Source organism: Trachemys scripta, chromosome 20 (genome assembly GCF_013100865.1).
Source record: "Trachemys scripta elegans isolate TJP31775 chromosome 20, CAS_Tse_1.0, whole genome shotgun sequence".
NCBI classification, from domain to species: Eukaryota; Metazoa; Chordata; order Testudines; family Emydidae; genus Trachemys; species Trachemys scripta.
In genome coordinates this window covers 2,102,278-2,128,397 of record NC_048317.1, presented here as the reverse complement: position 1 = coordinate 2,128,397, position 26,120 = coordinate 2,102,278, and the positions used below count along the sequence as shown (strand labels likewise).

At 45.3% G+C, this 26,120-nt stretch overlaps 1 protein-coding gene across 2 annotated transcripts in view; it reads right to left on the bottom strand.

Moving 5' to 3' along the window:
* Nucleotides 1-26,120, bottom strand: part of GRIK3 (glutamate ionotropic receptor kainate type subunit 3) — a 225,830-nt gene that overhangs the window by 84,565 nt on the left and 115,145 nt on the right. For both annotated transcript variants that reach the window (XM_034754116.1, XM_034754115.1), the window contains exons 2-5: nucleotides 14,392-14,568; nucleotides 10,048-10,305; nucleotides 8,396-8,577; nucleotides 3,113-3,166 (exon numbers count right to left, since the gene is read on the bottom strand). In XM_034754116.1, the coding sequence (XP_034610007.1) occupies nucleotides 3,113-3,166; nucleotides 8,396-8,577; nucleotides 10,048-10,305; nucleotides 14,392-14,568 (671 nt within the window). The remainder of the gene's footprint in view (nucleotides 1-3,112; nucleotides 3,167-8,395; nucleotides 8,578-10,047; nucleotides 10,306-14,391; nucleotides 14,569-26,120) is intronic.

Genomic DNA, 26,120 nt, shown 5'->3' with positions numbered 1-26,120 from the left:
TCAGACTTGAGTGTCCTCTCGTAAATGGTGCCAGGTGACTGAACTCAGAGTGCGGATGTTTAATCGCAGCAGGGTTTGGATGGTTAAGATCATCTTTATCTCAGACTATGGGTTTATTAGTCTGTTGCTCGACCCCAGGGGAACAGTTTTCGTATTCCTCATTCTTCCAGCAATCAGAATTTTTAGGCATAGAGTATCTGTTAGTGCTTCGGGAAAAGGTGGTGAATTCATTTCTGAGGCAGCAGATTCACTTCCACAGCTTTAATTGTACATGACAAAGTCCATCCAGCTAGCTCCAACTGACCTCCATGACCTCCTATCTCTCTATTCCCCTCTCTGCCATGCCTCCAGCACTGGCCTCCTTTCTCACCCTGCCCATATTCTGGGTGTAACTATCTCCTGTTCTGCGTCTCTTGTAGCCCTTCACTTCCCCAAGGGCCTGATTTCGCAACCATGGAAGCTAACTTGAGTCTTTCCACTCTCCTCCAGCCCATTTGAAATCTCAGCTGAAATCTGACTCTCCAGCTTCTAGAGATAAAAGGACAATTAAGAATTCAAACTGAGTTGCAAAAATTGCAAGGGAAAAAAAATCACCGTATTAGTTCCTCCCAGACCTTCTGCTCCTGCCTCTCCTATATCTGCAACTTGGAGCATCTGTTTCCATTTTCCAGTTCATCTCCCTTTTCCTTCCGTCACAGACTCTGGTGCTTCAGATTCATCCTGCCCCCCTTCTCGGGAACATTGCTTTTCAGAGTTACTGAGCTGCTTTTACACCCCTGACATTTCCCAGCTAAAAGTTCCTAGCGGAAGCTCCACCTTCCATGACAGACATTGCTTCTTGAGAGTCTACACCAGCAGAGATCAGGGATCTATTGTGTTAGCTGCTCTGCAGACACACAGAAAGGGTTAGGGTTAGGGTTACTGACAACCCCCATTTGACTTCAGCAGAGCTCTTTGGCTTTGGATGTCACCTAGCACCATGGGGCCCTGATCTTGGCTTAGGCCTCCAGATGCTACTGTAATAATAAGAAAGTCAGGCACCTGATTCCCTGTTTCAACACAACTAACTGATTTCAGAGTAGCAGCCGTGTTAGTCTGTATCCGGAAAAAGAACTGGAGTACTTGTGGCACCTTAGAGACTAACACATTTATTTGAGCATTAGCCCATGAAAGCTTCATGCCCAAATAAATGTGTTAGTCTTTAAGGTGCCACAAGGACTCCTGTTCTTTTTATCAAAGTGACCTGCCTCCCTGATGTGCTGAGTTTCACAGGAGTAGGGTGAGCTCAGCACCAGCTGAAAGCCAGTCCAGTTTAATTTAAATGCCTAATAATCAGGTCTGCCCCAAGTCTTCCGCTGTGCAATTTCCCACTCAGGCTCAGAGTAAGAGTCCTCCAGGTACTGAACTCACCCTTCGCAGTACACACGGCTACAGATTGCATCAGCGTTAAGCCTTAGCCCTCTTCAGAGCCGCGCAATGTGCAGCAGAGATCTTGAGCTCAGCTGGATGAGTGGAGTACGCAGCAGAACATCAGCCCCTCTTCCCCCTTTATTCTAGCTCCTCTCCTGGTGCATGCGCCTACCTGAGACACTGCCCTGCGCACGTTCTTTCACTCTGAGTTTGGTGCACGGATTCTAAGGACACTCCGTAGCTTGAGTGCCCAGCTTTCCTGGACTACCCTCAAACAGCTGCGTTAGGGAGACGTCTCTTTGTACGGGCGCCGCACAATCCTACAAGCTGCGGAGCCACTTCTAGAGGTGCCACGTCCCGCTGACCCCAACGGGAGCTGAGGGTGCTGAGCCCCGTGCAGGATCAAACCCTAACTCATATGGAAGCAGGAGCTATGCTTGACACCAGACAACAGCCTCGCGGGGCATCTTGCCGGCTCCCGGCTCCCATCTCTGTTAGACGGAAGATCAAGAGGGGGCCTGACATGTTGAACTCAGGTTTGCTGTTCGTCACAATGGTGAAGCTTTCCATGCTAAATGGTGATCCAGGGTTTTCAGCACTGGAGAATGCGCATTGTAAGCTAGGAAAACACTGCCTTCAGGAATAATAGATTAAAACGTTTCTCCCATGGTATAACTGTTATTTCAGGAAAGTGGCATTAATTGTGATTGCTTATCTATTAATTTATTATCATTTCCCCCCCCCCCCCAGGCTTTACCTACACATGAGATGTACTATGAGCTCAGCTGGGACTGATTAATAGGAGGTTATCTGGGAACTGCTTAAAGCTGCCTGGAATAGATAATGGCAGTAGGAGTAATTAAAATGTCTTTTGTATTTGAAAAATAAGTTTTGCAAATTTTAAGGGTTAGTTTATTATGTTTCTTCCTAAAGGGGAAAGATACATGAGTCTTTTTAGCATCATGCCAAATTCAGGAGAGTCCCAGACAATAACACCCTAAATTAAAACAAAAACAAAACACATGCCAAGAAAAATGCCTCCTGGAGTCAGAGGGGAACTAGCCCATGTTTAACAAGACTGAAGATAATTTCAAGCTGAATTCTTCTCATGCAAAATAAACCTGCCGTGTCGAAATATCTACCAGAGCAAGGAGGGTTAGGATGTGGTTCTCAAAAGTGCCTCAGCAGAGAGGTTCCCAACATCTGTTGAATTTCAGCACCCACAAATCCCATCCACAATGGCTAAGGCCCTTTGCTCACACACTGAAAGCTGAGCATGCGGACGTTGCACCGAGACCAAAATGATGGGAGGAAAAGAAGTTGAATAAATAGTGCGGGACTGATTCTCTTCTTGCCGCCACTTGTGTATATGTGGAGTAACTCTGGACAAGTAAATGCAGTTACACTGATGAAAAGCAGCGTGCGTGAGAGGGGAACCAGCGTGTCTGTTAACATGAACGGTTACATGATGCTTCAATGAGAAGGCCGGTTTAAATGAAAAAATAAATGATTTTAGACCAAAACCTCCTAGTCACTGTTCTGTTAATACAGGTCCACCCTGCCCCTCCAGGGTCCAGGAGCTGTATGACACACCCAGAAAAAAGCATTCCGTACGGCTCGCTGACTACATGCAGCACCTGCTCACATTTCATTCCCGGTGCATGGGGATAGGAAAAGGAGTTGCATTGATTTGATACTTTACCAGAGTAGTGAAGATGAAGTGGTAGTATTCCGTCATCATTCCCATTGCCATAGCCTTAAGAAGAGTGGGGGGAAAAGAGGGTTAGCCAGATGTCTGGTAAAACTGTCTAGAAGAAACAGTGAAAGAAAAACACCTGAAGGGCTGATACATGCAGAGAGATGAAACAGGAAACACATTTGGATGCTGGACTGATTCTGCAAAGTGCTTAAGCATGCGCTTAACTTTAAGTTCCTGGGACATAAGCATATGCTTACATGCTTTGCTGAATCAAGCCCTACAACCCCTGTGGCCTGTTTTAAACAGGTACTGAGCACATTCAGATCCCATTGACTTCAGTGGGGCGTGGCACTCCAGCAGTGAGAAAAATCCAGAGATTTTACTACAACACCTGGGCATCAGGGCCGTAGCAACAAAGAACGTGGCCCCCTCCGAACAGTGGCCCTCTCCAAACATATGTCCGGGTGTGGCCCCTTACAATGCAGAAACTGGAATGCGGTATTTATTTTGCCACTTTTAGGGGCCCCCTTCCTTGCGGGGCCCCCTCCGGTCGGAGGGTATGGAGGGTGCTCGCTACGCCGCTGCTGGGCATCCCCACATGTCCTATACCAGTGAAATCCTAACACTGACAATCAGCTGGCCGCTGCTGGCCTGGCTGGGACAGAGGGAGAAAGATATGGCTGTGTTTACTTCTTGAGGAAGGTCGTCCGGATACCATGGTGATGGGCAACATTATAGGAACCTAGGCAGACAAACAGCCCACCACCAGAGTACTGCTGCCTTGTGTTGATCTTAAAAGGTAAAATGTAAAGCTTTTTATTCCTTAAATTTGTATTGGCATTGCTGTGTATTTCCATCTGTCGCGGGGAGTGTGGGTCTTTGGTGCCTACCACATTCATACAACTCATTTTTTAAAAACGGCTGTTCCCCTTTTTTTCTGAACATAATCAACGGAGGATTATAATTAGCATTTGGGACTCTAATTAGAAATATTTTGGGGGTCAGAAAAAGTCCAGGGGGGGAGGAGAATGGAGGGAAGCCACTCAGCCGTTCAGTATTATTCTCTCAATGAAGTCAAATCAATTAGTATACATTTAAAACTGCTTGATGGGCTGAAAGGACTGCTCCAGAAATAGTCAGAGCAAAATCTGGCACCCAGGGCAATGTTTACTATTTCCAAGAAGCATTGCAGTAGATCTTAATAGTTGGCTGGAATGAAGGGCGAGACAGTTTCTGGCAGGAAGCAGGAGCTGCAGATGTCCAGAGAAACAAATAGCTATTTTTTTTCATAGCTGCCTTAGCTCCTTTAGTCTGGAGGAAATCGCATGTCAGCATCTTTGAAGCACAGGTTGTAAAGCAGTGTCCAGTTAATGGATGCAATATTTTAGTGTTTCCTTCTACAGCTAATCTTTGAGATGCAAAAGGGATCAGGGCAGACCAAGAAGCAGGAGTCCATATAAACGATGACTCCCACACATCATTGCCGTGATGGATATTAATAAAACTAGACTGAATGAATAATTCTACGATACATATCACTGAATCTTTTGGACCAGAAAGAGCCTGGAGTAAATCACCAAATCCAGTCCCCTTGCAACAGGGCACAGCCCTAGTGTATCTAGGAAAGGAATCCTCCTGGAAATGTTTTCAAACAGAAGGGAGGTTTGGGTTTTTGACCTTGGGGGATGTTTGCTTCTCTCTGCTTTCTGTTTGGTTCTGCTACAATTACTAGGGCAGAGTTTAGCTCAGAGGAAGAGAAGGACAGTTTGAAAAGAAGCAGGGGGTTAGGAAACATGGAGAGGACGGGCCAATCCAGATCGCAGGGCCTAGAAACCCAGAATCCAAAGTTTTCCCTTAATTCCATTCCTTGACCTGGATGTCTTTAAAAAACATGATGCTATTAATGCAAAAATAACCAGGTCTCTGGTATCAGCAGAAGATTTCGACCCAGAGCAATGAGGCTGTAATTCTCTGAGTCATCCATGATGGTAAATGTTAATGTGCCGGGGCCCAATCCTGCCATCACATGCTGGTGTGATGCATGAGTCTGAAGGCAGAAAATGCCTCTGCTTTTATAAAGAAATAAAGCAAAAAACAACCCGCAGAACGGTAGAGAGGCTATCAACAAACACCAGGAGGAGAGAGAGTGGGAGCTGTAGTAAAAGTAGAACTGTGCAGAATAGGAGTTCCGCAATCCATTCACAGACAGCGGCCAAGGAGGAGGGGAGAGAAAGTTGGGAGTTCAGAGAACAGATGTGATTGTAAACTTGTGACCAGAAAGACTGAGACCAGACATACCTGGCAACAAAGCCTTTTCTCAAGTGAAATTATAGTGCAAGAGGATAAAACAGCAAATACTTTAACTCCCTGGTGCTATCCCAAGAAACTCCACACCTGCTTCCTGGGAATGGGATCGTCTTATATGTGCTATCTGTGTTATTGAAGCTGTTGGGATAGTCCTTCGTGGGTTAGTGGGGTTTAAAAGGATTGCCCAGGGTGACTATGAGTTGCCTTGATGCCATAATCGCTATGGGGACATTTTTAATGACTGTGTTAAATAGACCGGGACCCAGATTTTCAAATGTGACTCGTAATCCAGGGTGCCCAACTTGGGCCACCTCCGAGGGGCCTGAGTTGAAGAGAGCAGGTGTTCAGCACTTTCTGAAAATCAGACGGTGTTAAGGCATCTCACACTGCACACCCAAAAATCAGGAGTCACTTTTGGAAAACGTGTCCTATATCTATGTTATTTAATGGGGCAGCTTGGCAGGATTCCTCTCCTGCTTTGCATGCCAAATGTGTCCAGTGCAATAGGTGAACTCAGAGCAAAAGCTGTAGGCCAGGCTTGCGTGTGGTTTAATTGGCATGTTTGCTAAAGTCTCCCAGAAGGGAATAATACAGAAAAGTTGCTATTGTTTAACAGAAAGTGTCTGGTTCTGAATCATATCCCTTTTGCACAAACGTATGACGCGTGATGCGCTGTTCCTGTATCTTGCACAGTCTTCTTCCCCTCCCGCCCCACTAATTCAAAGTGGGAACAGAACCCTGCCATTCTAATCTGGTGGAAATTGACAGTCACTTTGCACTGGTGTAAAGGCCTGCAGAAGTTGCAGGGGACGAGCAGATTGGACTCACGGTCTCCATAACCCTTCCTGCAGAGAGCAAGGCTCCATTTCACCAGTATCATGCCAGATTCATACTTGCTGCCAGTCAGAAAAGATGCAGGAAAAAATTGGAGCTATCACCACTCCTCAATCCACCCCCCTGCCCCCCAGATATGAGCACTGACTGTGGCAGACGCCATGGGGAGAGCTTGGTACACAGCAGGGGGCTTTGCCAGTATTAAATAAGTGCTCTGCAAAAACACACAGACACCAATTGAGGTGCGGGTGGAGGGGGGTTGTAACATTTCTCCAGAGCTCTTAAGGTCATTTGGTGCTCGATCCTGGACAACCAGCAATTCTCGTTGGCAGTGTTTCTCAAGGCCAATCAGCACACGGCTGCAGCCCATGTGACATCCTCAGGGCCACACAGGTAATATATATTATTATGCGGATGCAACCCCCATAACACATAGAGAGCTGCATATGCATCCCACAATGGTAAATAGGTTGAGAACCACTGCTCTATGGATTATAAGTAAATACCCCTGTTTTTTGTTTCCTAAAAAAACCCACATGCAAGAAACCTTTCATGCCCCCGTCCCCCAAGCTCCCATTATTCTTTACCCACACTGATGAACAGAGCAGATGGCACAATAAACTATCAAAAATTGCATAATAAGTGAACAGCACCAAATACAGCCAGCCTGTTAAGATAATAGACAGGAGATGAGGATTCCTTTCATTACTTCGTTAAATAATCCCTCCCTGGCTTTCTGATCTCTGGACACTTCCCCTCATTTTGCAGTGCACAGAATTCCCTCTTCGATGTGCTGGGCTGCTTAGTCCTTCAAGGGCAGAACGTTTATTTAAACAATATGTTGGGTCTCCCTGGGCTGGGATAAAAAAAATCAGCAAATACAAGTGTGATTTAACTCTCCTAGAGCAGACATTTCTTACCCTAATGGCATGTACCTAAGGGGGAGAGGAAGGGGTGAAATCCAGGCCTGCTGGCATGTGAGAGACACAAATCAAGAAGCAGAAAAAAAGCTGGTCAATGGGAAATCACTGACATCTAGGCTCACACTCGGAGAATTACCCAACATAGCAATAAAAGGACCCAGAAATGTGGCAATCTTGGACTTTCCATTGTGACCTAATTTGTGGTTTCTTGTGTGTGTGTGTGTATGTGTGTGCATGCGCACACGCGTACATCACAGATCTTATCCAAAATGTAGCTTTCTACAGAATGTTCTTAGCTGTGTGTGTACACGCGTACCTCGCAGCAGTTCCTACCAAAATGTAGCATCTCGTGTAATGTCCCCGTGTGTGCGTGCTCACAGGGCCTGCGGCAGGACAGATGGGAGAGATGACATGCAACCAGGAAGTAATACAACATTCGTGCAGGGACGGGGCTAAATGAACAGTGACAAAAGTGGCCAAGAGCAGAATTTGATTTGATACATTGGCTGACAAAGGGAGAAACAAGTGCTGCACTCACGCACTGAGGGCTGGAGAGCCGCTTGCGTGGCACAGAGGAAATGGCATGTGATCATATAGTTAAAGACTGAAGCCAAAGCAGCTGCACCCACTATTACCAGCTGAGGATCTGGCCTTGTATCCTAACTAGAGCTGGTTGGATTTTTTTCCCTCCCTGAAGTGGATAATTTTTACTTTTCATTATTTTGGGTTTTTTTCCCCAAAGAAAAGTTGAAATTTCCTGCAGAAATCAGACACTTTCCTGAAAATTTTCATTTAGTCAAAAAACTAATTTTGCAACAAAAAAATGTTGACAGCAATGGTGTGGCCAGCCTTAATTTTAATACCGATGCACAAGGGAGCCGAGTTGGGGTTACCAATGGAGCCCTAACTTTGGTGTTCTCTGTGTGCTCTGCACTGCAACCTGACCCTTGTAGCATAGTTCTTTGTACAAAACTTGTGATTTTCAGATGTAAAAACCATGAGTAGGGGAAGTCGCTTTAACTATAGCCTCAGAACATTGCCAAAAAGAGCCTAAGCAAAGCATTTGCCACTGCAAACGTCCCATATTTATTGTAAAGGACGTTACCTGCAGGGGCACACCACAGGTGTCTCAGCTGGATTATCATCCTTGCATGAGCATGAATTCCCAGAGGCTTCCCACCTTCCAAAGGACCCCTCCTGCTGCAGCCCCTCCGGAGCTCACCTGTTTGAGAATCTGAGCTGCCATCAAGTGGTTGCAGTCGAAGATGATGCGGAATTCCCGGCCTCTCTTCATCTCCTTCAGCAGGGGCCTGGCATCCTCCGTGTCGATGGGCAGCTGGCGGATCTTCAGCCGGATGTTGTACCTTGATGGGGCCATGATAAGCTCCTGCAGCCGTATCAGGCCTTAGAGAGCAGCATTTCAAAAAGACAAAACCCACAGCATTATCAGGGCGGGCTGCTCTTGCCAGCAGCGGGTCCCTTCCACATCCACTGGGCTCCGGGTTCCTCCACACACTTTTACTGGGCAACTGTTAATTTTCATTCACAATTTGATTTCACAAAATAATTTCCCTTCCCCCTCCACCCCCCAATATTTAGCATTTTTTTAACGTCTACCGAAATAAAGGATGCAGCTGGCCTGTGGTTTTAAATTTCAATCACATCTACGGCAATTGTTTTCCAACTTTTACTGTATCCGAAACCCCATTCCTAATAACCCACCTTCCATCTAGCTGAGATCTAACCAGGATGCGCCCTTCCCCCTACCATTTGGCCATGTGGCATTAGCAGGACAGTCATGACCCCCTACAGCTTTGGGGTCATGCCCCTGCAAATTAAGAGCCTGTGTTCTAGGGAAAAGAGAGAGCATGACAACCAGCCAGCCAACAACTCCAAAATCTGTTTCATTTACTGTGTATAGATTAAAAAAGAAAAAAAAGTCCAATTAACTGAGACTTGGGTCAAACCGAGCCTTTAGGGGTAATTAATTCCAATCTGAAGAGAAGAATCTCATCTCTATCATATTATATTACGGCCATAACTGTGGGCAGAAAAAGAAAATAATCGGAGACTTTCTTTCTACCCGTGCACTCATTTCTTTCCTCTGGAGAAAGCACAGCGCCGTGCGGGCCACAGCTGGTTAAAGTTAGTGGGATCTAGCGGTGCAAGAAGAAACCCAATAGAAGGCCGTTGCAAAGGAGGGAGAGACAATGACAAGTGTCCTCGTGCAAAATGGAAGAGGTGCATTTGAACATGTCACGGAGGGGAATATACAGGGAGCCACATTAGTCAACAGCAATGTCACACGGCATTCTTCTCAGCACTTCCCCTAAGGAAACTAGCTGGTTTCGTGAAATTGTCTTGAACAAGCGACCCAACATGATTTTATCTTTAGCGCAGGTGCTTTGCTGGGCTTTGTTCCCCTATCATCAGCTCCCTCTACCTGCAAACGTCTGTAAGGTGCATTCTAGGGTATGAGCCAGACAACAAAGGCTTTGTAGGCTCAGTTATGCCATTAGCGGGAGCTTTGCGCCCTCAGTGGCAAAACCACCTGCCAAATTCTCTGCTCATGTAAATTGACACTGCGCCGCTGCCTTCAGTGAAGTGGCACCAGTTTACACAGGCAGAGAACTTCATCCTTCATCTGGCCCTCGTCAGCAGCCGTGGTGATGAAGGCTAGCCCCATTGACAAGTCTGTAAAAGCTTTAGACATATTCCAAATAACCCCGTGCGCTTCTGCTGTGAGTTCATGAGGAATTCGGATCTGTCCGTGAGGACTCGTCTCACTGCACATAACACGATTTTACTCCACATGGGAAAAGTCCCGAAACGGAACCCACAATAAATGAGCTGCTTCGCTCCCCCTTCACCTACCTGTACTGTCATCATAAACAACGGTAGCTGACCTCCATTTCAAATACTGTACAAGGTCCAGAATGGCCTGGCTGAGAGAAGCATAGTCGGGGTAAAGGTTGACATAGAAAGTGTCCTTGTTATCCAAAGGGTGATGCTTCCACCGAAGTTGTATATGGGGGACTTCCAGTGCATTGCAAATAGACTGAACAGCATTGGTGCAGGAGCCTTGAGAAGGCCCGAATATTGCTACAACCCCCAGGGCGAGCTGGTCACAGGCTGGAATAGAAAGGGATCGAGGCTGTCAATACACCAGACAATATCCCTCCTGGGACTGATTAACACTGGGGGAGGCAAGCCCACGCAGAGCGTGTCACTAATTCAGTCCTATCACAAACAGCAAAACTCTGGTGCTTTGTCTTGGCACATGGAGAGAGATAGAGCGGCATGTATGGGGATGGATGGACAGACAGACAGAAGCCTCTGGGTACCAACCAAAATATAAATATTAAAAAAGAAAGGAACAGAGAGGAGAGGCAGAGAGGCAGGTAAGGTTCTATAGACAGACGAGAGATGACAGGTCAGGTTCTAGATCAAGGAATGATTATCCAAGCCTGATACAGCTGAGGGAACGTACAAAGTCTTGAGATTTTCGGGATTTTTTCCTTATGCACAAATCTTTCATTTTTTAATCCCAGCTCTGCATGTTAATAATATTGACTGGTCTTTAGTTAATGGCACTATCCTATCAACAGCGCTGGGTCACAGAGCCCTCTCCTATCTCATAAAGAGTGACCATAAAGCCAAGCTCCAGCGATGAGACATTCTCCGAGGCCTGACTGCCACCTTCACCTACTCCAAGCAGCCCTTAGCAAGGAGTTCCGTTGATCTTTGCAGAATTACTTGCAGGAGTGATTACTACTTAAGGCGATTGAGAACAGAATTAGGCCCTGCAGTGATGGTCACTTGGGCAGCGACTGGTATAAATATAGAGCTGGGCAAAAAATTCCCACTGAATTGTCTTGAAAATGAAAATTGGCTTTTTGACAAAACTGAAATTTTCATTAAAAACACCAATTTTCTTCTAAATTTTGCATTAAAAAAATTGAAAACCTTAGATATGGGAGTTTGGGGGTTGGGATTTTTAAAGAAAAACCTGAAATTTTCACAGAAAAAGAAACCACTTATTTCCCAATCAGCTCAATATGAAAAAGGATTGATTCCTATTTGCATGATAAACAATGCCCATTTTTCTGGGTTCCCTACTGGTTTGAATCCCATGCGACTGAAACTTACCATAGCCATTGGCGGTCTGGAAGCATCTCCCCCACACCTCTCTTTCCATACAAAAATGATCTGTGATTTATTCAATATATTTTCAGTGGCCAGAGAACAGGGGTGGATGGCTGGTGAGATTTTTGGATTTTGGTTTGTAGGTTTCATTTAGTTTACTGTGAATGCATGGTTTAAGCTTAAAACCCAGATATTTTGCAGATGCTTAGCGTAGACTGGGGCTTTGACTCCATCGTTACATTAAATAACACGCAAATTATTTCATTCTGAAATGCATACAGCAATTACTTTTTAAAAATAAAATATATTTATCTGTGTCAAGCTCAGCAGTGACCATGGTTTAGACTGAGAGACTTACTAACACTTACAGCATTAACCCTCTAGCCCTTACACACGTGAACAGCCCCTTTCTATTGGGATGCCAGCTGACACGGAGCTCAGCGAGGCCAGTCACCCGCCGGAATATCAGGCCCTTGCTTGCATGCTTTGCTGCATGGGGACTGGATTGAGGATTGAGCCCCATAGCAAGGTATTGTACTCCTCCATGCTGCTCTGCTCCGAGAGTTATCAGATATATGGTGACATCCTGACCCCACTGAAGCCAGAAAGTTTTGCCACAATGGGGCCAGAAATTCAATCATATTTGGTATGGAAGTGACACCAGGGGTCACCGGAGGGGACAGAACTCCAAATCTTCAGTACAAAAAGCATAAGGCTCAAAGGACTAGGTCTGCTAGCCGTTGGCAGTACTAGGTTCTTATCCTCTGTGTAGGGAAACCACTAGATAAATTACCAAATGAAATAAGCTGGCCTTTATGGGCCTGGTCCAGTACGAGCATCTCAGACAAAAGGCTCTCGGAAGTCAGTGGAAGTTCTCTCTGGTGTAATGAGAGCAGGATTGGGGTGCTAATGAACTGAACGTCATCACCTGTGTTATAAACATCGCACCGACACTGTGCAGAAGCTTGCATCTTGTGGTGTACAAGCTACATTCCATTTGGTAAGTCAGAAACCACACTGCTTCCTGCCAGGTAGGGAGTGTGCGCACATACATGGTCACTTGCACACTCACGTATGCACGCGCACAAGTGCCCCTCCGTTGGTTCCTGTGTGGTTTAACATCCAGCAAAAAATTAATGCTTCAGTGAAGATAAACATGATACTTACACTTCAGCCTAGCACAGTGCAGGGGTCACAAAACCTAGGGGAACTTCCAAGATAAAACCCCCTGAAAAAAGCAAATATCAGCCTTGATTCCTGGTAGACTCTGTGACAATCAGTTACCAGCTTTGTCTATTGATGCCGCTCTGGTCTGTGAATTCGGACAGAGTCATACTTTTGCTGAGCAGGTTTCCCCCCACACCCCGCCCCCCCAGCTGAAGCTAATCCATCACCTTCACAAGCTGACAGGTCAAACACAACCAGAGCACTTGCTGTGCCATTCAGTTTCTCCCTCCCGCCCTCCGGACCTCACTCCCTCGCAGCTCAAAGCAACTGGCATCCAATAACCAGAACGACTTGCGGCGGTGGGGCGAAGGGAGGTGCAATCCCGCTATACTAGAAATAGGTGGTGGGCAGACCAACTCTTCCATGTTGATCCAATTTCTAAGCTTTTAGGGTCCGCCATTACTATTCCACACTTCTGTGCTTTTAAAAAGTTCACCAAACTGTCACCTCCAACATTATAGCACATCCACACAAACCACAACAGGCAAGCAGCATTTAATAACGGCACAATCCATCATTTCAATGCTCATGTTTTACCCTTCTTTTCATGTGTGTGTGTGGGGGGGTGGGAGGATAGGGGGACTCTGTTTCATTGAATAGAGTTCTCAGTCTTTACCTAGCAATGGAAGTGGCATATTAATTAAACATGAAGGAGAGGCTTAAAAACATAACTTTATTTACTTGTCATAGTCCATTAATATCACGTCTAAGTGGAGCTGCTCAAGAGCCTTGCAAACTTTCGAGTTGGAAGAGAAATAGGTTAGCTGCCTAGGGTTAGCGGATGGAGGAGTTGTACAGTCTAGTGACCGGCCTAGAATAAGGAGCCGGGAGATGCATGGCTGAGCGTCTGATTTACAAGGCTTTTGATCTGGAATTCACTTGACCGCTTGGTGCCTCAGTCAACTCAGCTGTAGAAACAGGCAATGGACCTGCACAGACTGGGTGCTACAATGGTCCTGAGGATTCTAGGAAAAGATATTCATAAAATCCAGTAAAGTGGTGGCCACTTTCCACCTGAAGTGGGAGAATCCCGGCGAGTGAGTCAGGATTATTTTAGTTTCTGCCATCAACACCTTTGGTGGCATCTTGGAATTTCCTATTGCAGGAAGTTCAAGTACATGGAAACATCTGCATGAAAAATACAGTGGGCTTCAACACCTGTTCCTTTGTGTGTTTGTTTTAATAAAGAAACTAGTGCACAGGCTACAGAAGACAAGGAAGCTCGAGTCTGGCTGGCTTGAGGCTCCTGAAGCTGTCCACCTTTTCTCACTGTGGTCAGGTTATTTCAAAAATATGGACCTGTGTGTAAGCCCCACTTCAGAGAAAGCAATATGAGCAGCTCTGAATGCAGTGGTTACTCAGATTCCTCTGGGAGATGCAGGGCCAAGATTTTATGGGGTCTACCTGTATCAGTGGAGCCCAGTGTTGTTAACCTTTGGCACACTGTTATAGCATTCCAGGTAGGTTCTAATCTCCCTCCCTGCCATGCACACCAGGTCATGTACTTCCAGGAAGGATGCTGCCAAAGGTGTCATCCAAGTGGGTATATGCATGATGTCTCCAGCAGTGCCTTGTTACCATCGCTGATCGCAGTACTCGTAAGAGATTTATTTTTGCCACATGCATATATCAGTCACTTGTAGGTGATCTGAACCTTAGCAGCTTCAGCTGACATGGAGTAAAATGAAAATGGGTAGAAGAGATGACATTTTTAAAATAAATAATTAAATAAAGCCATTAAAGACCTTCAAGCTCCTGGCTACATGTTCAACAGGTGAGCAGAGAGCAGTCGGCCTCTGCTCCAGCCAATTCTTCACCAGATGGAGAAACATGCTATCTACTTACCTTTCTTAGTGGCTTCAAAGCTGTCGTGGAAGTGTATCCTCTGAATGTCATAGGTTAATGTTGTGTTAGGCAACAAAGTTCTATTTCTATTGATAATATTGGCAGAAAATCTAAAGGCTTGCTCCTCGGCACTCATAACCTGGGCGTTGGGGCCATCTGCATACTCGAAAATTCCTCCTGCAAGACAGGACCAAAATAGTTACCAACAACATGAAGGTTCAGGAGCACCCTCTTCCACAGCGTGTCCAGAGACAAACTCCTGGGAAAAGCCGACACATTTCAAAGCTACATTAGGGCTACAGCCAGTGGTAAAAAAAGAAATAGGTAAACTAATCTCCCTTTACCCGCATTTATGCTCACTACACTACTGGCTACAGCCATGTCTCCCCTGGATTTATCAGCGAGTGGGAACTTCCATATCTTCCAAACTGCATGGGGGGGCCTCTCGCAATTTCCCTAGGAAGCTCAGGGGAGTTTGGGAGCCCAGCTGCTCACTGCTGTGTACATGATTGTGCACATTCTGTTTTGACTTGAGCACCCAGCCCAGAGACGGCAGGCAGGGAAGCCAAGTCAGATTCTGGCGACACCTAAAAACAAGAAACGGGGCCTCTCTGAGAAGGAGGGTTTCCCTGGTTCCCCTTTTACTGCTGGGGAGATGCTGGTGGCCTATGTTGGGGCTGAAACCAGGAATGCTCAGAGATAGTAACAATTCCGGAAATATTTTGTCGTAAGTTTCTCCCGCCCTGTTTTGCCATCCCTCATTTTCCTTCCCCTTCCCCTTCCCCTGACTATCTGAGATTAGAGGTGACTCAGCCTCAATCAACATCAGAGAGAAATGATACAGAGGCCAGGATAGAGCGGGTTGAATTTTTTTTCCATTTAAACAAAAGGCATTTTGACTACTATAAATATTTTTGTTGGACATTTTTGTTTTGGTCAAAATATTTGTTTTTTCATGAAAAACTGGAAACTGCAACATTTTCAGTAATTTTTTTCAGTTTTTGATTTAAATGTTTGGTTTTCACAATCAAACAATTACAATTTTAATACATCTTTTGTTTGTGATTTTGGTTTTCAAAATCTGCTGAAAATTGAAACATTTTCAAATGAAATTAAGAAAAACACATTTAAGAAACCGTCCCATCAAACAGAATTGATATTTTCCAACCAGCTGTTGCTAGGAGGATAAGAATAAAGTGGGTGTGGAGCATAAGGAGAGCTGGTCAGGAATTTTCCAACAACATTTTTTTCTGCTGGAAAACACCAATTTGTCAAAACCAAAACTGTTCAAAGGAAAGGGTCAGTTTCAGTGAATCTCCAAATTTGAAAAAAAAAAAAAAAAAAAAGAAAGAAAAACAAAGGGTCAAAGTCATCAAAATGGGAAATTTTGACATTTTAAAAAATAATTTTTTGCTTTTCAAGTTGTTTTGAAACAACATTTTGTTTTGAAATTTTAGCTAATTTATACTAAACAAGAGTAAACTTTTTTTAAAATGGTCAAAATTAAACCAAAATGAAATTTTGTTCACCTTATTGGTTCACCATTTTTTTTCTTTTAAGATTTTGAATTTTTGTCCCCATTTGGAACAAATTTTTTTTTTTCCTCCTGAAGCAGTTAAATCGTTTCCCACCCTGCTCTAGTGCAGAGTTCTGGGAACAAAGTCTGGAGCCTTTAAATTCTAAGTCACCAACTTGAACATGGTTCAAGTTGACAGTGACCAGGAATTGCTGCCTTGGCTTCCCCTTCTGGGCCCTATCTCCTGCCATGCTGTGATGTCTTATGTCTTAGATTCTCCACCAATGAAGCAATCAGTGTGTTGACTTTTACCATACACCGTTATTGTGCTGTGTGAATAATGCAGAATTATAATTAATATAAGAATTGGGAGTGAAATCTCCAGCTGCTTTCTGCTCATCCTTAAGTTCCCTCTTTGTCATTCCTTATTTTTAGTTTCCTCTGCCCCATCTTTTTTTGTCCTCGTTGAATTTGGCTCTCCAAGCCCTTAGTTCAGACAAGCAGAAACTTCTGCGTTTGCCTACAACTACAGCCTGCACTGCTCAATAATGCACGGCTTGAACGCATGCTCTTCCATGTTTGGAAATTGTTAATGCCATTACATTTCCCCAACGGCAGCGAGCTCATGTCATGGTATCGCTTGCTTTCTTGGCTCTGCATTTGTAAGTCTTGTCCTCAATTCCCCACTGGCAGCCTCTCTAATTGAAGTGACTGAGTGAGGGCGTAAATTATGTAATTGTATATCCTTGTCTCGGCAATGTAGGAACAATCTTTTGCCCCTAAAGAGCCCTGGTAAGACACACAAACCTGACTCTGTGTGATAACACGCAAATCAAAACACTTAATGAATGAACGAGCTCCGCAAATGCAGCTGGTAACAGATGGTCTCCAGGTTCAATAGCTGGAAGCAAGCCTTCCTCTTTGATTTACGAAAGCCTCTACAATGTTTCGTTATAGATGGCAGACACCTTATCAGCTCCATTGGTATTTAAGAAACTACATGCCTCCTCCTTCCAGGTCCAAACCACACTGTCTATACATGTTTATATTAATTTGGTGCTGGTCAAGAGTGCCAGGCTGATGGCAACTGGGACTGAAGCCCCTAGGAGGATGTATATACAGCAAGTAAACAGCCCCTTAGCCTGAGTCAGCAGACACAGACCAGGCCCGGGTGTTTAATTGCAGTGTAGACATTCCCTAATTCATCCACAGGCCGGTAACTTAACAGGTCAAACTTCCCCCACACCATGTTTAAAATGGATCAAGGGAAAGATTTTTCTGCACAATATACTGTGACAGACCCAGACCAGTGGGGTACAGGAGTCTGGTAGAGGCAAATATACTGGTCACTGGATGAGTAGTTTTCTGTTCCCTGAGTGACCAGAGTAGGGGCTGCACTAGAGTAATCAGGAACCTGCTAGAACCAGTTAAGGCAGGCAGGCTAATTAGGACACCTGGAGCCAATTAAGAAGAAGCCTCTAGAATCAATTAAGGCAGGCTAATCAGGGCACCTGGGCTTTAAAAAGGAGCTCACTTCAGTTTGTGGTGTGAGTGGGAGGAGCTGGGAGCAAGAAGTGCAAGGAGGATTGAGGAGCACAAGTGTTATCAGACACCAGGAGCAAGGTCCTGTGGTGAGAATAAGGAAGGTCTTTGGAGGAGGCCATGGGGAAGTAGCCCAGGGAGTTGTAGCTGGCATGCAGCTGTTACAGGAGGCACTATAGACAGCTGCAGTCCACAGGGCCCTGGGCTGGAACCCGGAGTAGAGGGTGGGCCTGGGTTCCCCCCAAACCTCCCAATTGACCTGGACTGTGGGCCCTCCCAGAGGGGAAGGTCTCTGGGCTGTTCCCCAACCCACATGGTGAATCAGATGATGAGGCAAGAAAATCTGCCAATAAGTTCAGGACCCACCAAGCTAGAGGAGGAACTTTGTCACAATACATTCAGCTTGCGAATGTCATGGCCACAAGATGTCACTGAGGCTAAGAGCTTAGTGGGATGCAAAAAAAAAAAAAAAAAATGGAGCATTTATATGAATAGCAATAATGTCCAGAGTTGATATAGCAAGGATTCAAAAAACAAACACACACTTCCCCCAGTTTTGGAAGGGCTCTTAACTCTCCTGCTTCAGGGTATAACCAGCTTCTAAAGATTGGGGGACAGGAAGGAAATTACTCTAAGGGCAGGTTATCAGTTTCTTATACCTTCCTCTTTGACAGTGGCCAGCACCAGCTGCTAGAGACAGGACACTGAACTAGGTGGACACATGATTTTATTGAGTTTAGGGCAGATAATTCTTATGTTTTACAGAAGACATAAAAATTGGTACCAAGTATCAGAGGGGTAGCCGTGTTGGTCTTTAAGGTGCCACCAGATTCCTCGTTGTTTTTGTGGATACTGACTAACAGATTTATTTGGGCATAAGCTTTCGCGGATAAAAACCCCACTTCGACTCCATGCATCTGAAGAAGTGTTTTTTTTTACCCACGAAAGCTTATGCCCAAATAAATCTGTTAGTCTTTAAGGTACCATAAAAATTGGGGTAGTGGTCAACAATGAAGAGGACTAGTCACCAATTCAGAACGATCTGGATCGCTTGGTAAACTGGGCGCAAGCCAACAATATGCCTTTTAATACAGCTAAATGTAATGTACTCATCTAGGAACACAGAATGCAGGCCGTGCTTACAGAATGGGGGACTCTATCCTGGGAAGCAGAGACACTGAAAAAGCTCTCGGCATTGTGGTAGATAATCCGCTGAATACAAGCTCCCAATGTGACACTGTGGCCAAAAGAGCTAATGCAATCTTGGGATGCAGAAAACAGGGGAACATCGAGTAGCAGTAGAGAGGTTATTTTACCTCCATATATGACACTGGTGCGACCACTGCTGGAATCCTGTGTCCAGTTCTGAAGCCCCCAATTCAAGAAGGATGTTGATCAATGGGAAAGGGTTCAGAGAAGAGCCACGAGAATGATTAAAGGATTAGAAAACCTGCCTTATAGTGATAGACTGAAAAAGTTCAATCTACTTCTCTTAACAAAGAGAAGACTAAGGGGTGACTCGATTACACAGCTCTTCAGTCTAAGCAGAGAAAGAAATAACATGATCCCATGGCCAGAAGTTGAAGCTAGACAAATTCAGACTGGAAATAAGGCATAAGTTTTTAACAATGAGGGTAATTAACCATTAAAACCATTTGCCAAGGGCTGTGGGGGATTCTCCATCACTGGCAATTTTTAAAATCAAGATGGGATGTTTTTCTAAGAGCTCTGCTCTAGGAATTATGTCGGAGATGTTCTCTGGCCTGTGCTATATAGGAGGTCCGTCTAGATGATCACAATGGACCTTTCTGGCCTTGAAATCTATCAATCTATGAATGTTCCTACCACCCCCAACCATCAACAGCCCATCTCTAGAGGTGTTCAGTCTCCCTGGCTAATTCAGTCCTTTGCTTCTGTTGACATCATGGTGATGATGATTGTGAATACATGGTCATTAGGGCCTGCTCTGGGACATTTCCCTGTGAAATAGAAGCACAACCCTCTGGCAACAACCTCTGGTCACTGCCAACTGGGGACAGGTGCAACCAAGTGATCTTGGAAACGCTATCCACAGTCCTCAATGCTGTACGGTCCCCTTATTCTGAATTTCCTGACCCCTAGATCCTTGTCCTCTAGCAGAGCTTGCTCCTCTTGTATCTCAGACAGGAATATCAGCAGCATGTGGCCGTTTTAATGTACTGCTCTGCTCAGCCAGCAAAGGGTGTCCCTTCCCCAACCCAAGGGAGGCTCCTGTGAGCCTACACGCCATACTGCTCCTTGGAGTTCTCCCTCTCATTCCCTTTTTATCCTATGAAATATTTATAGGGCCACGGAGCCATTCTCCATCCCAGCAAAAGCAAAACTCCACCTCATTGACATTAATTATTCAGTATCTATCGTCAGGAGTATCTCTCTCATTGAAACATCACATTAAAAATACCCAGCTACGAAAACCCTTCACTCTGCGAGATGGCATCCCATCTGCTCCCTTGGCCCAACCAGCAAGGCCAAGCAACCTAGTGAGACCAGCTCAGCCTCGCACTGCCACAGCAGCTTGGAAGTCAAACGGGGAACAGCTTGTCAGGGCGCTGATCTGACCAAGTAAACAATTACAGAGCGCTCTGAATGAAGGGGCAGCCAGGGGCCAGATACTGGGGTGGGGCAGCAGGGGCAGGAGAGGTGCATGGCGGAAGGGCAGGGGGGACATTGATGCTTAGTTATTTATGCCATTACAAACAGCAGAGAACAGCAAATGTGCAGAGGGGAAGGGATGAGGCTCACCAATGGCTTTGTCACTCACTCACTCTCTGCTCTTGGGCAGCTCATTTTCTTGGCCCTCTTCGTGCCTCAGTTTCCCCATGTTGCACATGGGGATAGTAACACTTTGTATGTACATATAGGAGGATCCCAGAAACTGTTCGTACATGAGTGGATCATTCGAGTATGCAAAGTTACTCCCAGGCATAAGCATTTGCAGGATTGGGGCCTTAATTTGTGCTTCTGAAGGCAAGGACTTACCTTTATACAAGTCTGCACTGCTCCAAAAGCACAGATATTACTGCAGAAATAATGAACAATAATAAAAATAAAACCCATTGGTGAGGCTCATCCCTTCCCCTTCGCACAAAGGTTTTCAACCCAGCACATTTCAGCAGCAGAATTTTGTTCTCTAGCATTATGCTGAACTGAACTGGCTTCATGTTGCATTGATTAGCAAATGGCTGACATTGTGTTTTCGCCCAGCTCAGAGCTTTCAGAGTTGGTTCTGAGTGTGTCTTAGTGTGATAGAATACAGTAGGATTCGGTATGCGGATTATCAGTGTTTGATCCCAAATAAATTAACACTCCAGACATCCATTTGGATAGAAGAGGCTTTACTTCAAGAAAGGATTCTCTGTGCAACCACCCAGCAACTTGAATTTAGTGCCAGGCGATGAGAGAGGAGACAGGCACAGCTAATATATTTCTGGTTACAGTGCTGGCTGAAGAACGCATTGGGACAGAGGCAATGTGAAATATACCTGCATTTGCTAAGGTGTTAGAGAGAGCCAACATATATGACAGAATAATCTTTTACACAGAGACCTGGGGCGGGGGGGGAGGGGTGAACAACTGGCGACAAATCTCTTCAGTCTAATCAAATGTGCTGAAAAGAACAACTACTGTACATCCCTTTGGAAATTCCCTGTTGCCTTTTCCCCTGGATTGGCGTGGTTTCCTCTCTTAGCTCCTGTGTCTTTTCTTCACATACGTTCTTCACAATCATTACTTACAGAGCCTAATAACTAGCTTGGGAAGGGTTGATTAATGTATAATCTTCATCGTGATTACACAGTGTAATTGGCATTAATTTGGAGAGCCAGCTAATTATGAAAATAATTGTCACAGCTTTTCCATTTTAATAAAATGGGGAAATGGGCTTGCACTATTGAGAGAAGTGGGGATACAGTAATAGCGTGTGGAGCCCAGGGTTTGTTCCATGTACACCTGGCACTTGAGGCGAGTCGGGGCAAAGACAATCTTTCAGGGTTGCAATAAGAAAAACTAGCATCAGAAAAGAAATAACCTTAGGAAAATATCCTGAAAACCAACCTCCGCTCACCATTCCCCTGAGTAACAAACCACAGTGAGGTCAGCCTCAGCTCAGCCACCCTCAGAACAAACACTCGTTAATATTTCAAAGCAGAGTTTTCCCCCTTGTTCACGTTGTGTGAAACAATCCTTCTCACCACCAGTGAAGCAGTGAGAACTGAGGCTCTCACAAGTGCCCAGAAAAGCCAAACAGTTTTCATTCCTGACCTCGCTGTGATTTTATTTTTAAAAGTAAACAAACAAGGCTGGTGGGGGTGGGGGAAAGGAAGGAGGTACGCACCGGTTTTTCTTTCCCTGAAGATGGATATTTGCCCATTTTGCAGTAAATAACACTAACACATGGAGGACAAATTTGGCATTTTTACTCAAAAGTCAGTAAAAATGGTGAAATGCTGCTTGTGAGATGCACATTTGCACATGAAAATATCAGCTTGTGCACGTGAATACTCTAGGAGAGTTAATTAGCATGTTCACGTGGTGCTAGCGTTAATTGCATTGGCCAGACCTAGCTCTCGGCGTGGTCTAAATCCTGATCTCTGTAATAGCTAGTGCAACACAATTCGCTTTATTATTATGTATGTGTACTCCAGTAGGACCTATAGGCTTCAGTTGAGATCAGGGCCCCACGGTGAAAGAAGTTGCACAGACACATAGTAAGAAACAGATTCTGCCTCAAGTTGCTAGTGATATAAGTAGTAACACAGACAATGAGTGAAAGTCAGCTATCTGTGTTTCCCCTAGGTTTCACGTGGGTGTCCTTCCTGGTCTTTTGACAAGAACTTCACCCTGACTTTGCTCAGATGAAAAAAAAATTGAAGTCAATGGACTGTAAAAGAATCAGCAATAAAAAGGTATCCGCTTTTATGGATTGACTATAAATACACGTCATATGAAACACCAAAACTAAGGGGCCTTTAGTGGTGATGTATTTCTCTACAGCATTTCCCACCGCCACCCTATTTTAAAAAGTGTTCGAGATGTCTTGGAGATTAATTGAGTTACTGTTCACTTGATTTACTGCTAACAGCCTTTTCACAGTGTTACCTCCTTGTCTATTCAGATCACAGCTGCTCATCTTCCCCCTTCCTTTGCCTCCTATGGCTTTGCAGGCAGATAAAAGATGGCTGTGCTGAGGTCTCTCACCCACTCAGCTCGATTTCAGGCTTACAGGGATGCTTTGCAACATCTTCCCGATAAGCATGACAGTATTGGCTGCCTACCTGATCCCAGAAGGGACCATGCCATTGCCCTGGGTGGTCAGTGATGCTCACAGATCTCACGCCGCAATGCAATGGATTGGTTCACATTTATGAAAGTTGAATGGCCACAGGCACAGAGTGTTTGCAATTCTACTTGTAAGCAATTTTGAGGTAGGGGCCCTCTTTTAGTTCTGTTTGTACTGCGCTTAGCACACGGAGGTTCTGGCTTAGGGTTACCATATCTAACAAATAAAAAAAGAGGACACTCCACGGGCCCTGGCCCCACCCCAACTCCGCCCCTTCCCCGCCCTAACTCTGCCCCCTCCTTCCTCCCACTCCCAGCCACGCGGAAAGGGCTGCCCGAGCGCTACCGGCTTCACGGTTTGCCGGGCAGCCCCCAGACCTCCGTCCGGCGCTTCCCCAGCGCAGCTGGAGCCCAGGAGGGGAAGTGCCTGGCCGGGGGCGCAGGGTCCGGAGGCATGGGAGCTGCCCGAAGCCGGTAGCGCTCGGGCAGCCCAGCTCTTAAACGGAGCCGAAGAGTCAGGGGAGGAGCAGAGCCGCCGTGGGAGGGGAAGTGCCTGGCTGGCATTTTCTCGGACATATTCGGCTTTTTGGCAATTCCCCCCGGACAGGGGTTTGAGTGCCGAAAAGCCGGACGTGTCCGGGAAAAAGAGGACATATGGTAACCCTATTCTGGCTGGAACTCCTGGGCATCACAAGACTACAGATAATAATAGTAATAACAACTCTCTTCTGAGGCACAGTACAGTGCTGAACACGCTTTTCCAGCCTGGTGACCCTGGCTCAAATCCCATTGCCAGTGAGCATTCAGTAAAATCACACCAGGCTTTGCGGCCCGGACACTTGTTCTGATCACCAAACCTACACCAGTCTCTGCCCAAGAAAGGCCCAGAGTTAGGCTAGCCAGGGTAAGGACGGGGTGGGGGGGGTGTATTTGCAGCAGGGGTGAATAAAGGGTAGGGGGTTTTGGCTTTGAAAAACATAATCAGTTCAGTTTTTCCTTTACTAAAGCAGAGGCTCTGGGTGGTTTGAATGCAAAGCTCCAGAGAGAGGAATGGTCCATGTCCTGTGACCAACACCAGCTCCAGTTCTGCTTCATCTCAATTTCAAAGGAACAAACAATTTTAAGCCAAGAGTGGATGGATTTAGTTCTTTTGCCAAAATGTAGCCAGGCATGTTTTAGCTCTGGGGTTCATTTCACCCACACTCTCAAAATCCAAGGAGGAGGCAACAGCCCCAGATCCCTGCCTACCCCGTCTCCTTCATTCACCTTCCGTTGACAGCAGGGGCCTTGATCCTCCTGTTTCTGACACCCGAACCACAGCTGTAAAACCACACCATAAGCAAGAAGCCTCACTCATGCACAACTGCATAGGATCATAGACTCATAGACTTTAAGGTGAGAAGGGACCATTATGATCGTCTACTCTGACCTCCTGCACAACGCAGGCCACAGAATCTCACCCACCCACTCCTGTATCAAATCTGTGTCTGAGCCATTGAAGTCCTCAAATCATGGTTTAAAGACTTCAAGGTGCAAAGAATCCTCCAGCAAGCGACCTGTTCCCCACGCTGCAGAGGAAGGCGAAAAAAACCCTGGGCCTCTGCCAATCTGCCCTGGAGGAAAATTCCTTCCCGATCCCAAATAGGGCGATCAGCTAAATCCTGAGCATGTGGGCAAGACTCACCAGCCAGCACCCAGGAAAGAATTCTCTGTAGTAACTCAGATCCCACCCTTCTAACATCCCATCACAGGCCATTGGGCATTTTTACCGCTAATAGACAAAGATCAATTAATTGCCAAAATTAGGCTATCCCATCGTACCATCCCCTCCATAAACTTATCAAGCTGAGTCTTGAAGCCAGATATGTCTTTTGCCCCCACTGGTCCCCTTGGAAGGCTGTTCCAGAACTTCACTGCTCTGATGGTTAGAAACCGTTGTCTAATTTCAAGTCTAAACTTCCTGATGGCCAGTTTATATCCATTTGTTCTTGTGTCCACATTGGTACTGAGTTAAATAATTCCTCTCCCTCCCTGGTATTTATCCCTCTGATATATTTATAGAGAGCAATCATATTCCCCCTCAGCCTTCTTTTGGTTAGACTAAACAAGCCAAGCTCTTTGAGTCTCCTTTCATAAGACAGGTTTTCCATTCCTCGGATCATGCTAGTAGCCCTTCTCTGTACCTGTTCCAGTCTGAATTCATCCTTTTTAAACATGGGAGTCCAGAACTGCACACAGTATTCCAGATGAGGTCTCACCAGTGCCTTGTATAATGGTACAAACACCTCCTTATCTCTACTGCATACTACATATGGCCAGGCAGATTGCAAGTATGCAGGCAGACAACTACTGCACATTGTTATTCCGGAAAGCTGATGTATCTCATTGTATTTAGGAACTTCAGATAGTCACGCGCCACCTATTAGAACAGGCTGCTGCTGCCTAAGGATTCAACAGCCTGCGGCCGAACTGCTGATGTTTCTAAACACAAATGAATATAGTCGAAGTTGTCCCCAAAAAGGATATTGCACGTTGGAGAAAATGACTTTACAGTACTCAGAAGGCCATGCATTTAATGTCTTCCAGTGCACAATCATGCATCCTGTATCCCATACCAAAAAAGTATGCCTCACTACTGTGTCAACAGCTAGTAAGCAAATCATCATATTCCTGGTTAATTCCACTAGGCAACTGGAGAGAATCTGTTATTTGGATGGTAAGTCTATGACGTGTGAGACTGTTCGAATTCATACTCGTTACCAAACTTAGGAAAATATCGAGACTCCAGTGTTACCTGATGAATAATTGTGCCAATAGCGGCAACAGTTTTCCTCCAAGTCACTGCTGGATATGATCTGCTCAGTGTTCTTCAAACAGAAATGTCAAGGCATAAAAGCAACTGCATTTGCTAAAATATGTGGTTGGGAGGAAGGAAAACCTAGATCATCAAATATTAACGATGGGAAACAATGTATTTTGTGCCTTATTACATCTGTCTTTGTGTATTTTAAATATCAATCACCAGGCAGGTTAAATACTTAATCAGTTTGTAGGGTTGTTTTTGTTTGTTTGTCTGGTTTTGTTTTGTTTTGTTTTTTGCTTTAAAAGCAGGCTAATTGCTCTCCAGAGCGTGTCAATCTGCAAATGAGAAAATTCAAACTCAACTTCCCTTCTTTTTTATTTGTCTTATTTTCTGACTATTGAAAGTGTTGCTGGAATTGGGAAGTTTCAAAGGTGAAAAAACTGAAAATGAGATACAAAAATTAATGTTTAAAACTCCTGTTTAAAATCTTGGGTCAAAAGGGATGGATGGAGCAGGCATTTCACAGGGACAGGGAGCTGGCATTAGACACAG